The sequence below is a fragment of the Symphalangus syndactylus genome, chromosome 10 (genome assembly GCF_028878055.3).
Source record: "Symphalangus syndactylus isolate Jambi chromosome 10, NHGRI_mSymSyn1-v2.1_pri, whole genome shotgun sequence".
Taxonomy (NCBI): Eukaryota; Metazoa; Chordata; class Mammalia; order Primates; family Hylobatidae; genus Symphalangus; species Symphalangus syndactylus.
In genome coordinates this window covers 68,002,465-68,015,786 of record NC_072432.2, presented here as the reverse complement: position 1 = coordinate 68,015,786, position 13,322 = coordinate 68,002,465, and the positions used below count along the sequence as shown (strand labels likewise).

At 34.2% G+C, this 13,322-nt stretch overlaps 1 protein-coding gene and 1 long non-coding RNA gene across 2 annotated transcripts in view; one reads left to right on the top strand and one right to left on the bottom strand.

Annotated features, from left to right (window-relative positions):
- The first annotated feature begins 992 nt into the window (after positions 1-992).
- Positions 993-11,129, top strand: FDCSP (follicular dendritic cell secreted protein). Its single transcript, XM_055297410.2, has 5 exons — positions 993-1,051; positions 7,094-7,150; positions 8,858-8,890; positions 9,884-10,095; positions 10,962-11,129. Exons 2-4 carry the CDS (start codon positions 7,094-7,096, stop codon positions 10,040-10,042), a joined length of 249 nt encoding a protein of 82 aa, XP_055153385.2. The 5' UTR covers positions 993-1,051; the 3' UTR covers positions 10,043-10,095; positions 10,962-11,129.
- LOC134731587 (uncharacterized) overlaps positions 10,982-13,322 on the bottom strand; it is an 89,896-nt gene continuing 87,555 nt past the window's right edge. Inside the window, exon 4 of the long non-coding RNA XR_010113994.1 lies at positions 10,982-11,008. This is a non-coding gene — a long non-coding RNA (uncharacterized lncRNA). The remainder of the gene's footprint in view (positions 11,009-13,322) is intronic.

Sequence of the window (13,322 nt, the reverse complement as noted above, 5' to 3'; positions counted from 1 at the left end):
GACACTAGTTATAATACCCAAACTGACTACTAATATTCTCTGCTTCTCAGTCTCAAAATGGGGTGGTGTTGATCATAGTACCTTCCCCTTAAGGTGGTTGTTTGGGGGATTTAATTATATTATATATATAAACCATTTAAATTTGTGCTTCAGCACAAATTTATTTTTGTGAGTTCCTTTGAGAACTGATTTCTAGAAAAAATAAAAAGAAGAAAAGGGACTTTGATGCACTACTACTACAATCTGGACTATATAACCTCTTTTGAAGTAGAAATTGAACTCAATAATAGAATATTCTTAAAAGCTCTCAAATGTGTTAAAGCTAAAATTTTATGACTCTTGAAAAAGGCATATGCAATATGCATGCATATTTAAGGTAATTCTTGAATGTTTTGTGGGCTCTAGTTTCTAGTCCCGCACTTAATGATGATACCCTTTCTGTTGTAAGTGAATTTTTAGTTGAGAAACAGCGTATAGTGTTCCATAAAGTAAACAAGATGCTGTGGTGCTCCAAAAATACAATTCACTCATCTATGAAGCTCTAATCCTGATAATAAAATGAAGAAGTTGAAAGAAGAATCACGCAAAAGATTTTAATCCCATCTTTAACAATTTTTCTATTTTTTATTTTCTTAAGATTCCAGCACTATCAAATATGCTTTGCAATAGATTATAATCAATACCAGTAAAATGCTTGGAGGTATTTTAAATTGTGGGAAGTAAAGGAAAAATTGTGAGAGGAGACAATGGAGCAACAACATGTAAAGTGATAAGCTTCAAATATACAAGACACAAAATTTGGAGAAAAAAACCACAAAAGATTTTGGTATTTGGTAGTTTCTAGGAAACTAAACATTGGTTATTCCCCAATTTCAACATATTGTGATAGTTGATGAGTAATAACTGATCCTAGGGGAGAGGCCTTTAAGCCACAGATTTCTCCATTCCATTATACCTTTGAGTATATAAAACAGCTGCAATATTCCAGGGCCAGTCACTTGCCATTTCTCATAACAGTGTCGGAGAGAAAGAACTGACTGAAACGTTTGAGGTAAGAAAGCTCTTAAATAACATCTGTTTTGTAAATATAGATATATAGCATCTCTCCATATATTTTTCTTTAAATCATAAAAATGTTGATTATGGAGACTAAATTGTAATGGTTGCTTGAATTTGTAGACTTAGTTACTAGAAAATAATTTTTAGTATTCTGTTTGCAAAGCTTTTTTTTAAATCACCATCCTGCTGTACTAAATATTTATTTTAGAGTGACCATAAATGAATCTTTCTAGGAGTGGAGCACTGGTGTGGGAGAGTGCAGACAGAGTGAGACAACAGAGCCTCAGGTTTATTTTTAAATTTGTGGCCATCAGGTCAGCAAAGAGACGGAACATGCACCACCAGAGATTCTCTAAAGTCTGAGCAAGTGCCAATTTCTTTGGTTTCCTCTTTTATCTTTAAAATATATGCGGTACTTACATTCCATTCCATAACATTTTATGTTGATTTTAATATAAAAGTCATTTGTCTTTCCCATAAACTCTTGAATAAAATTAATTATCTAGGAAGATGCATCTAATTTATCTGGAGAATCATTTATTCTACAGCACACAGCAATAAACTGCTATGGGTATCATGACTTGATAAGTATAAAAATAAAAGGAGATAGCTCGTAATTATGCTATGTCCTGACTCTAAGACACGATCTGGAAGAGTCTGTAACGTGGATTATCTACTTATTTGCTTAATGTAGTTTTGAATAATTCTTGAAACCAGTTGAAAGAAATTATATTGTAAAGGCCCTGCTTGAATTCTATTCTCTCCAAAACTATTTCCGCAACCTGCCTCTTTCTTCTTCTAAATACTCCCAATATTTTGCAATTTCTATATATGGTGTATATCACGCTTTTTTTACATTAAAGAAATATCTGTATCCATCTTCCATGTGGAAGTCTCAAATGGAAGAAATTATGCTTTATCATTGTATCCCTGAAAGCACCCAGCATTGTTGCTTTGCACATAGAAAGTAGACTATGTATATGTATGTGTGTGTCTGTGAGGAGTATGTGTGAGTGTATGCATGTGTGTGTTTGTATAACTTTTACTCTTGATTTCCTGCATGAACAATCTGCCTGTAGAAGGCTGAACTTGACTGGAATTTTACATTCCTGTCTTCTCGAAATTATTAGATTATCTGGTACTTTTTTGAATTTGAATTCAAATTTTGATTAATATCAGAAAATAAAGGCAGAGATCAAAACTTTGCTACATTTTTTACACTGTGTTCTTTTGTCTCATGGATACATAGGAAACATCAAAAGGTGATAAAACTTCCCTAGAATCTCCACTATCTCAAAGGTACTTCGAAATGATAATGATATTAAAAATTGACATCTTCCTCAATGTAAAATACTAAATTAAATAATCTTTAAAAAGCTTTGTAATGTATTTACCTATAACAATGTAACAGTGAGCTTAAAAGATCCATAAATCAGGGACTTTCCAAACTGATATTACAGGAAAACTTCAGAGATACTGCAGGTTCAGTTCTTGACCACCACCATAGAATGAGTATCAAAGTTAGGCAGGTCAAATGAATTTCTCGGATTCCCAGTGTACATAAAAGTTATGATTACACTATAGCATTGTATGTTAAGTGTAATAGCAGTATGTCTAGAAAAACAACATACATATCTTAATTAAAACCTACTTTATTGCTCAAAAATGCTAACAATTATCTCAGCCCTCACTGAGTCATAATCTTTTTGCTGGTGGAGGGTCTTGCCTTGATGTTAATGGCTGCTGATCAAGGTGATGGTTCCTGAAGGCTAAGGTGGCTGCGGCAATTTCTTAAAATTAGTCAACAATGAAGTTTGACACACGGATTGACTCTTCTTTTCACAAAAGATTTCTCTGAAGCATGCAATGTTGTAGCATTTTGGAGCATGTGAAGCATTTTGCCCACAGTATTTCTTTCAAAATGGGACTCAACCCTTGCAAACCCTGCCACTGCTTTATCAATTAAGTCTATGTAGTATTTTAAATCATTTACTGTCATTTGAAAAATATTCACAGCATCTTCACCAGGAGTAGATTCCATCTCAAGAAACCACTTTCTTTGCTCATCCATAAGAAGCAATTTTTCATTCATTCAAGTTTTACCATTAGATTGAGGCAATTAAGTCACATGTTCAAGGTTCACTTCTAATTCTAGTTCTCTTGCTATTTCCACCACATCTGCAAGTTACTTCCTCCACCGAAGTCTTGAATCCCTCAAAGTCATCCACAAGAGTTGGAATCAACTTCTCCCAAACTCCTGTAACGTTGATATTTTGGCCTCCTCCTATGAATCACGAATGGTCTTAATGGCATCTGGAGTGGTGAATATTTTACAGAAGGTTTTTAATTTACTTTGCCCAGATCCATCAAAGAAATCACTATCTGTGCCAGCTATAGCTTTACAAAATGTATTTATTCAATAATGAAACCTGAAAGTCAAGTTTACTCTTTGATCCATAGGCTGCAGCACAGATGTTGTGTTAGCAGGCATGAAAACAACATTCATCTCTTTGTACATCTGCTTCAGAGTTCTTGGGGGCTCAGGTACATTTTCAATGAACAGCAATATTTTGAAAAAAACATTTTTTCCTAAGAAGTGAGCTGAAAATATTAGTAAACCATGCTGTGTTATATGTACTGCCATCCAGGCTTTGTTGTTCCATCCATAGAGCACAGGAAGAGTAGATTTAGTATAATTCTTAAGGGCACTACGATTTTCAAAGTGATAAATGAGCATTGGCTTCAATTTAGGAAACCAGCTATATCCCTTAAAAAGAGTCAGCCTGTCCTTTGAAGCTTTGAAGCCAGGCATTGTTTTCATCTCTTTAGCTATGAAAGTTCCAGATGGCGTCTTTCTACAAAATAAGACTGTTTCATCCACAATAAAAATCTATTATTTATTATAGACACCTTCATCAGTGTTCTTAGATAGATATTCTGGATAACGCTGCAGCTTCTATATCAACACTTGCTGCTTTGTCTTGCACTTTCATGTTATAGCCAATCTCTGCTAGCTTCCAACTTTTCTTCTGCAGTTTCTTCACATCTCTCCATCTTTGTATAATTAAAGAGCATAGGGTCCTTCTTCTACATTAGGCTTCTGCTTAATAAAATGTGCTGGCTGGTTTGATCTATCCAGACAACTAAAACTTTCTCCATATTGGGAATACGACTCTTTCGCTTTGTTGTCATTCCTGTGTTCATTGTAATAGCACTTTTAATTTCCTTCAAAACTCTTCCTTTGCATTCACAACTTGACTAACTAGTTGTTGCAAGATCCTAGCTTTCAGCTTATCTTGGCTTTTGACATTCCTTCTTCACTAAATCGTTTTTACCTTTTGATGTAAAGTAGGAGGCATGCGACTCTTCCTTTCACTAGAACACTTACAGGGCATTGTAGGGTTATTAACTGGCCCAGATTTAATATTCTCATGTCTCAGGAAATAGAAAAGCCTGAGGAGAGGAAGAGATAACTGGGGGCATGGCCAGTGAGTGGAGCAATCAAAACATTCACAAGATTTATCAAATAAGTTTGCCACTTATTTTTCCCATAACACCCCCAAATAATTAGATCAAAGTAACACCACCAAAGACCACTGATCACAGATCGCCATAAAAGATATAATAAAATCTTATTACATCGTTATAATGTCTTATAGATATTAAAATATCTTATAATACTGAAAACTTTAAAATATTGCTAGGATTACCAAAATACGACACAGAAACATGCAGTGAGCATGTGCTGTTGGAAAAATGGTGCTGATAGACTTGCTCGATGCTGGATTGCCGCAGATTGCCACTCAATTAGTAAAAAACAAGATATGTATGAAGTGCAATAAAATGAGGTGTGCCTGTATATACACAACACCTAGAATAACATCTCATACTTAGTTATCAAGAAAACCTTTATAAACTAATAAGTTAACAAATATGAGGCAAACTTCAAAGTCCCCTAGCCAATCCCCATTTTCTTTTTTTTTTTTTTTTTTTTTTTATTATACTTTAGGGTTTTAGGGTACATGTGCACAATGTGCAGGTTTGTTACATATGTATCCATGTGCCATGTTGATTTCCTGCACCCATTAATTCGTCATTTAGCATTAGGTGTATCTCCTAATGCTGTCCCTCCCCCCTCCCCCCACCCCACAACAGTCCCCGGAGCGTGATGTTCCCCTTCCTGTATCCATGAGTTCTCATTGTTCAATTCCCACCTATGAGTGAGAACATGCGGTGTTTGGTTTTTTGTCCTTGCGATAGTTTACTGAGAATGATGTTTTCCGGTTTCATCCATGTCCCTACAAAGGACACGAACTCATCATTTTTTATGGCTGCATAGTATTCCATGGTGTATATGTGCCACATTTTCTTAATCCAGTCTATCGTTGTTGGACATTTGGGTTGGTTCCAACTCTTTGCTATTGTGAATAGTGCCGCAATAAACATACGTGTGCATGTGTCTTTATAGCAGCATGCTTTATAGTCCTTTGGGTATATACCCAGTAATGGGATGGCTGGGTCAAATGGTATTTCTAGTTCTAGATCCCTGAGGAATCGCCACACTGACTTCCACAATGGTTGAACTAGTTTACAGTCCCACCAACAGTGTAAAAGTGTTCCTATTTCTCCACATCCTCTCTAGCACCTGTTGTTTCCTGATTTTTTAATGATGGCCATTCTAACTGGTGTGAGATGGTATCTCACTGTGGTTTTGATTTGCATTTCTCTGATGGCCAGTGATGAGGAACATTTCTTCATGTGTTTTTTGGCTGCATAAATGTCTTCTTTTGAGAAGTGTCTGTTCATGTCCTCTGCCCACTTTTTGATGGGGTTGTTTGTTTTTTTCTTGTAAATTTGTTTGAGTTCATTGTAGATTCTGGATATTAGCCCTTTGTCAGATGAGTAGGTTGCAAAAATTTTCTCCCATTGTGTAGGTTGCCTGTTCACTCTGATGATGGTTTCTTTTGCTGTGCAGAAGCTCTTTAGTTTAATGAGATCCCATTTGTCGGCCAATCCCCATTTTCAAGTTGATTGCCTTTCCCAGAACCCCCCACATATTCTTTAGCATATACTGCATTCACACCATGACAAAGAAGAGGATTAATGCCTAATGATACCATCCAATATGGAAAATTTCCCATTGTTATTTGAAATCAAGTAATATGCACGTTTATTGTGTTAATGACAAATATTTGTAAATGCAAACGTTCTATGTTTCATTGTATACTCCATTATAAAATTATTAAATAAATCTTTAATTTAGCTCAGTTTTCTCAAATATAATATTAACAATATTGTAACTGACACATTTTAACAGTGTGTGTGATATGATAAGGAATCTACAGTGAAAATTAAAATACAATAAAATGCTTTGGAAAAGTCCTTTATTATTTATTAAATAATAAAACTTGAAAGTCAAAATTACTCTATGATCCATGGACTGCAGGATGGATTTTGTGTTAGCAGGCAAGAAAACAGATCCTTCTTCACATCGTGGATTTTTTGGGGTTGCCTGGAACCAGTGCAAATAAATCTGTCACCTACATTACTTTCATGGACATTAGTAAATGGAATGTCGAACTCTCTGAGATCACTAAATAACTGCTTACTTCCAAATCAACATTCTCTGTATAAACCAATGCATTATTTCTTCCAGAAACTTTTTTGTGATTATCAAGTATGTAGAAGTATTGTTCTTTTATTTTTTATTTTAAGTTCAGGGATACATGTGTAGGTTTGTTACATAAGGAATTAGTATTCTTAAATAATATGTTAATGTTTATTTTTAAAGCAATTGGTGTAATATAGTTATGAAATTACAAAGCTCCTTTGATTTGACCTTTAAAAAGTTCTTTATTAACAAATAGATTGATTCCCTAAGATTGTAAGTGACTTGCTCAAACTCAAAGAGCTATTTGTCAAATAATTCGTACTTTAACTGGATCTTTTGAATTCGTGGTCTTTTAGCTGACTTCTAGGATATTTATGAATAAAATGAAAGTTCTTCTTATTTTTTATTTACTCCATTTTGCAGATGAAGAAAGTTCTCCTTCTGATCACAGCCATCTTGGCAGTGGCTGTTGGTTTCCCAGTAAGTATCCATGTATACATTCCAAAATATTTATGTATGGCCATGTACCGCATATTTATGTCAACAAGGAACCACATACACAAGGGTGGTCCCAAAAGATTATAACAGAGCTACCAAGTGCAGTGGCTTATGCCTGTATTCCCTGTAATTTGGGAGGTCAAGGCAGGAGAATCACTTGAGTCCACAAGTTCAAGACCAGCCTGGGCAACACAGCAATCCCCTCTCTATAAAAAAAAAAAAAATTATAATGAACCTAATGACATCGTAGCCATCATTATGTCATAGGGCAATGCATTAGTCATGTGTTCATGTGTTTGAGATGATGCTGATGTAAACAAACCTACCTTCTGCCAGTCATATGAGAGTAGAGCACAAAAAATTATACACAGCTCATAATACAATAATAAACAACTATGTTACTGGTTTGTGTATTAATTATACTATGCTTTTATCATTATTTTAGAGTTAACTCCTTCTACTATTTTTTTAACATTAACTGTAAAACAGCCTCAGACAGGTCCTTCAGGAGGTATTCCATAAGAAACCATTATTGTCATAGGAGATGATAGTTCCACGTGTCTAACTGCCCCTGAAGACCTTCCAGTAGGAAGAGATGGGGAGGTGGCTAGCAGTGACATTGATGACCCTGACCCTATGAAAGCCTAGGCTAATGTATATGTTTGTGTCTCAGTTTTAAACAAAATAGTTTAAAAGTAAAAAAGAAAAAGCATATAGAGTAAGGATACAAAGAGTGAAAGTATTTTTGTACAGCTGTAAAATGTGTTTGTTTTAAGCTAAGTGTTATTACAAATGAGTTAAAGTAAAACAGTTATAGTAAGCTAAGGTTAATTTATTATCAAGGGAAGAAAACGATGCTTTTATAAGGTTAGTGTAGTGTAAGTGTGCAGTGTTTACAAAGTCCACAGGAGTAAACAGTAATGTCCTAGGCCTTCCTATGCAATAACTCACTTACTAACCCAAACAGAGCAACTTCCAGTCCTGAAACCTTTATTTATGGTACGTAACCTATACAAGTGTTTAGGTATAAAGTGTACCATTTTCCATCTTTTAGACTGTATTTTTTACTGTACCTTTTCTATGTTTCTTAGATATGTTTAGATACACAAATACTTACCACTGTGTTAAAACTGCTTACAGAATTCAGGATAGTAATATGCCATACAGCTTTGTAGTCTAGGAGCAAGAGACTATACTGTCTAGCCTAGGTATTTAGTAGGCTATACCATCTAGGTTTGTGTAAGTACACTCTATGATGTTCACATGATGAAATCGCTGAACTACTCATTTCTCAGAACTTATCTCTGCTGTTAGGCAATGCATGACTGTATATTTTGTATTGATTCATAAATCTTAAGGGTTTTTTCTCCTTCACATGCTGTATTCTGTAAGAATACCTAACACCTGCCCTTTTGTCATTACAGTCCAGAAAATATTATAAACCACATACTGTTCAGTGCATAATTCAGTTCCACATATCTTTGGTGTAGTGGTGAATTTGAGCCATTTAAGAATACATATTAAGACTTTTTGGGAAAATCATTTCTACATTTCTAGACAAATTCTGGGTATTTTAAAAAATGGTTATTATGAAACAATACTAGGTAATAGATTGTCATGCATATGTGTATATTTATTTGTGTGTTTTCATGAGCATGAGTTTAATTAATTTCACTATTTGATCTTTAGGTCTCTCAAGACCAGGAACGAGAAAAGAGAAGTGTAAGTTACCTTTTCTCTTTTTTACGTGTAAGTTTACATGTGAAATATTCCTAACTGTTGTTAAAGATATTGATTTATCTAAACCTCCCAAACTGTGGAGAGATTCATAAAAAGCTTTTGGTATTAGCACTCAACAGAAGTTTAGACTTCAGGGATTTGAGCTCTGCTCACAGAAAAGAAATTATCTCCATATCTCATGTCACGGTAAGAATTGGACTGAAATCTGAATCATTCTGTGATGATTTGAGTTACAATATTTTTTACTAGATTTACCTAGCCTAATAACTCAGGCCTCCACTCTGCCATAGCGCTATGAAACTCATTCCAGAAAAAGTAAAAAATGAAACCTGAGCGTTAAGAGATGTGGGCCAGCTTTGATGATCCTCCCAGTGGCAAATTCCTTCATGGATTATGTGGGTCTAAACAGTTAACTAAAATTGTTTAATAAAAAGAAAATAAAATTTGAAGAGGGAAAACCTCGTTTAAAGATTTTTTTTTTATTTATGGAAATCCTATTATCTGGAAAGCATGATTTTATCGCAAAAACTACAAACAGAGAGTTAAGAATACAAAAATTAACAGAGATACAGACAGATAATTGAGAGCAAAAGCAGGAAGAAGGAACTGAGATACTGAAAGAGAGAGGTTGTTTCCTACATGTGGTTTGGGTAAACACCTTGCATGAAGGCAAAGGGAGAAATTTTATAGTACCACAACACCACATTCATCTTGGCCTTGTAGGTAAAGAAGTGATTGCCAGAGAAATTTGCCTTTAAGTGGAAAGATATAGGAACATGAGTATCTCTAAATAATTTTTAAATGATGCAAATTAATAAACTCCCTGTCCATAGTACACACAGAAAGGATAAAGGATTTTAGAGCTTCTAAAGCCTCTTCCTAAAAATAAAGGCCCGTTATTTAAAAAGCAAAGCTGTTCTATTTCTCTTCTTTGTGAAAAGTAAAATAAACCCTTTAACTTCTTTCTTTCAACAGATCAGTGACAGCGATGAATTATCTTCAAGGATTTTTGTGTTCCCTTACCTATATCCATTTCACCCATTTCCACCATTTACATTTTCAAGATATCCATGGTTTACACGTAGTTTTCCTATTCCAATATCGGAATCTGACCCCTACAACTCCCCTTCCTAGCGAAAAGTAAACAAGAAGGAAAAGTCACGATAACATTGAAGATGAAATACCTGGTAAGTACACATAGTTACAATCATAGTTTATTTTAAGTTTGCAGATTGGAATCCATAATTTCAAGGAAAAAAAATGTTAACTATGTCCCCAGTTGGCCCCTTTAAGTTTCTATTTGTTTTAATGTTTTTCTCTGGTAGATACTGTCACGTGTGTCCACTCAGAGATACACATGTGGCTTCCATGATCTAACCAGCACAGCATTTTAAATCCCGCCTTGGTTGTGATGTAACAGAAACAATTTCTATGTTATTAAAATATTGTTTACAAAGCATTTGTAACTCTTTATACTATTGTCAATAACTGCATTTTGGACTGAATCAGAGTAACCAAGGGGGAGATCACAGTAGATGAAGTTATGGGCCTAGAGTTTAAAGTAAACCAGCTTAGCCCTTAGAGAAACATGTAATTTTTCTAATACTAAAACTCCAAACTTAGGTTCCGAGTGTCACATTATAGTAAAATTTTAAAGGCTTCATGCTTCACCTATAACAGTGGCCCCTGTCATTTCATCACATCAAAAACAAAGTGGATGGTGTGTCAATTACTAGATAAATTGAGGAAATACATTCTATACTACAGACTATAGATCTAATCTACTATAGTAATTTATAATTTAATATATATAATTTAATCTTATCTAAGATTAAATTAGAACCCAGAGGACTGTTCTAGGAAAAAAATATTTCAGCTAATACTTACCACTAAAGACTTTGCTTTCTTTCTACATCTTGAGCAGATGATTTCCCAGTCCTTGAACTAGATATATTTTTAAGCCAATAGTTGTCATTAAAATGCAGAAAATGTATATGTTTCCAAGAAAATGACCCATTGCAATTAATAACCATATGTCTGTTATTTATTTCAGGTCACCTAAAATTAAATGTGATCCACTTCCTTGAAGAATCAAAATTCCTGTTAATAAAAGAAAAACAAATGTAATTGAAATAGCACACAGCATTCTCTAGTCAATATCTTTAGTGATCTTCTTTAATAAACATGAAAGCAAAGATCTTGGTTTCTTAATTTCCACAAATTCCATGATTAGCACTCAATTTGTTTTCAATCTTCAGCAATCCCCTGAAGAAGGAAGAGGTGGCAGGTGGTGATAAAAATAAACTGTCCTACAGCATGTGACAAAAGTCATCCAACAAGATTCTACTTGCACAATAAGCCTTTCAGTGGGTCAGAATGACTGCCTTTGTCTCCATAAGTTGATTATCAGGAAATTAGAAAAATTCTCTTTGAATAAAGATTATGTTTCTTCACCTTAAGTTTAAATTGCTCATAGCTGAGACCCTTAGCATCAATAATGGAAATTCTGCCACCATTCATCCATAACTGGCTACAAATCAAAGTCAGCCTAATGAGCCACTTGGCACTCGAGTAGGGAAATGGCTGACTCCCTTGGTCACTGTCAGGGATTACATGTATCTCAAACATTTACATATTTATTGGTATTAAAGTCAGTGATCCCAATTAAAATATGGGAAAGACAGCAGGAAAACAAAACAGTCATCAATATAATTTGGTAAATTAATTTTATAGTCATTGTTTCCTAACCTTACGGCTGATAGATCGGAGGCAACTGCACGACTGGGGAGAGGCAGTCATGGGAAAATAAGATAGAGGGGCAGAGAGAACAAAAGCAATCAAAGCCCTGAAGAGGGGCCAAAGACAAATGGTTGCTCTGAAATGTGGAAGAGTCAGCTCTGCAAGTAATCTACTGTGCCACTAATCTACTATCTAATCTAATCTATCCCACTTTTTTGTTTCATTAAAATTCTTTGACATCTCTCCTTAACTCTCAGATTAGAGCTTTTATTTTATCTGCCTCATTTTATGTCACAATAACTTTCTGAAGAAAAAACAACTCTGTCATTTACTTTTAACTACTAGATTTGTTTCTATTAAAATTAATCAACTATTTCCCCCACCCAGTGAATTTGGGCATTATTCTTGAATACTGTAACTATAAAACAACAGGGAGTATTTGTGTATTTACATACAGAAAAATACAGTAAAATGTGGTATAAAAGATTTTAAAAAATGGTACCACTATATGGGGTACTTATACCCTATATAGGCCTCTAGGCCTGGAATTTGCTCTGGGTGAGTCAGTAAGTGAGTGGTGATCAAATGTGAAGGCCCAGGACATCACTGTACACTACTGTGAACCTTATAAATACTGCAAACTTAGGCTACACTAAATTTATGAAAACATATTTTTCTTTCTTCAATAATGAATTAAGGTACAAAAATATCTTTAGAATATAAAGATACAAAAAAAGATACAAAAACATCTTTATTCTTTATATCCTCATTCTATAAGTTTTCTCTACTGTTAAATATAAATACTTTTTTTACTTTTAAACTTTTTTGTTTAAAACCAAGACACAAACATACATATTAGCCTAGGCCTACACAGGGCCAGGATTATCAAGACATCCCTAGCAACAAGAGTTTTTCAGCTCCATTATAATCTTATGCGATCACCATCATAGATAGTTAGGCATTGACCAAAACATTGTTATACAGCGCATGACTATACTTATTTTTTGTCAATTGCTGTGCTAAATACTGGCGATTTGGGGAAAATATTGTCGTGCTAAATATTAGTGATTAGGAAAACAGATTCTCTTTAATGATCTTACAGGTTAGATAGGGGAGATAAACATACACAAAATTTCAAGAAATGTAATAAATGCTCCAAAAAATTACAGAGCTTTTTGTTTTAAAGCAGAGGAGAAACTAGCTCTGCCTACACAAATTAGGAAAGGTCCCACAGGTGACTTTGAGTTGCACTTAAATGGATAAATAGGTTACTGACAGGGAAACAGGCACAAATTAGATGCTCAATAGATATTTACTAGATAAGCTCTACACTCAAATTGGTACTTTTGCTTGTTGCTTTTATTTTCTTTTTGTTTTTTTTTTTTATTGAAAACGGATCTTTTTAACGATGTTTATTTTCACTGGACAAAGATAAAAGAGCAAAAGATGGGAGTAAAATACTTTAAAACATATTTCTAATAAATATATAAAGTTCTATTAATTTTAGGAACAACCTCTAACCTGAGAAGCATAAGATAAATATCTTAATAATATTCTTGTTCACTAAATAACATTTCTATCAATTTTTCATGCAGATACAGAGTAATATAACCTGATAAGTTATTTCCTTATGAAAATAGCTAATATATCTAGGAGACAGTATTTATTTAGAATT

Coding starts and splice junctions, on each gene's coding strand:
- FDCSP (XM_055297410.2), top strand. CDS start 7,094: ATGAAGAAAGTTCTCCTTCTGATCACAGCCATCTTGGCAGTGGCTGTT. Junction 7,151..8,857: donor CAGTGGCTGTTGGTTTCCCA/GTAAGTATCCAT, acceptor TTTGATCTTTAG/GTCTCTCAAGACCAGGAACG. Junction 8,891..9,883: donor AGGAACGAGAAAAGAGAAGT/GTAAGTTACCTT, acceptor TTCTTTCAACAG/ATCAGTGACAGCGATGAATT.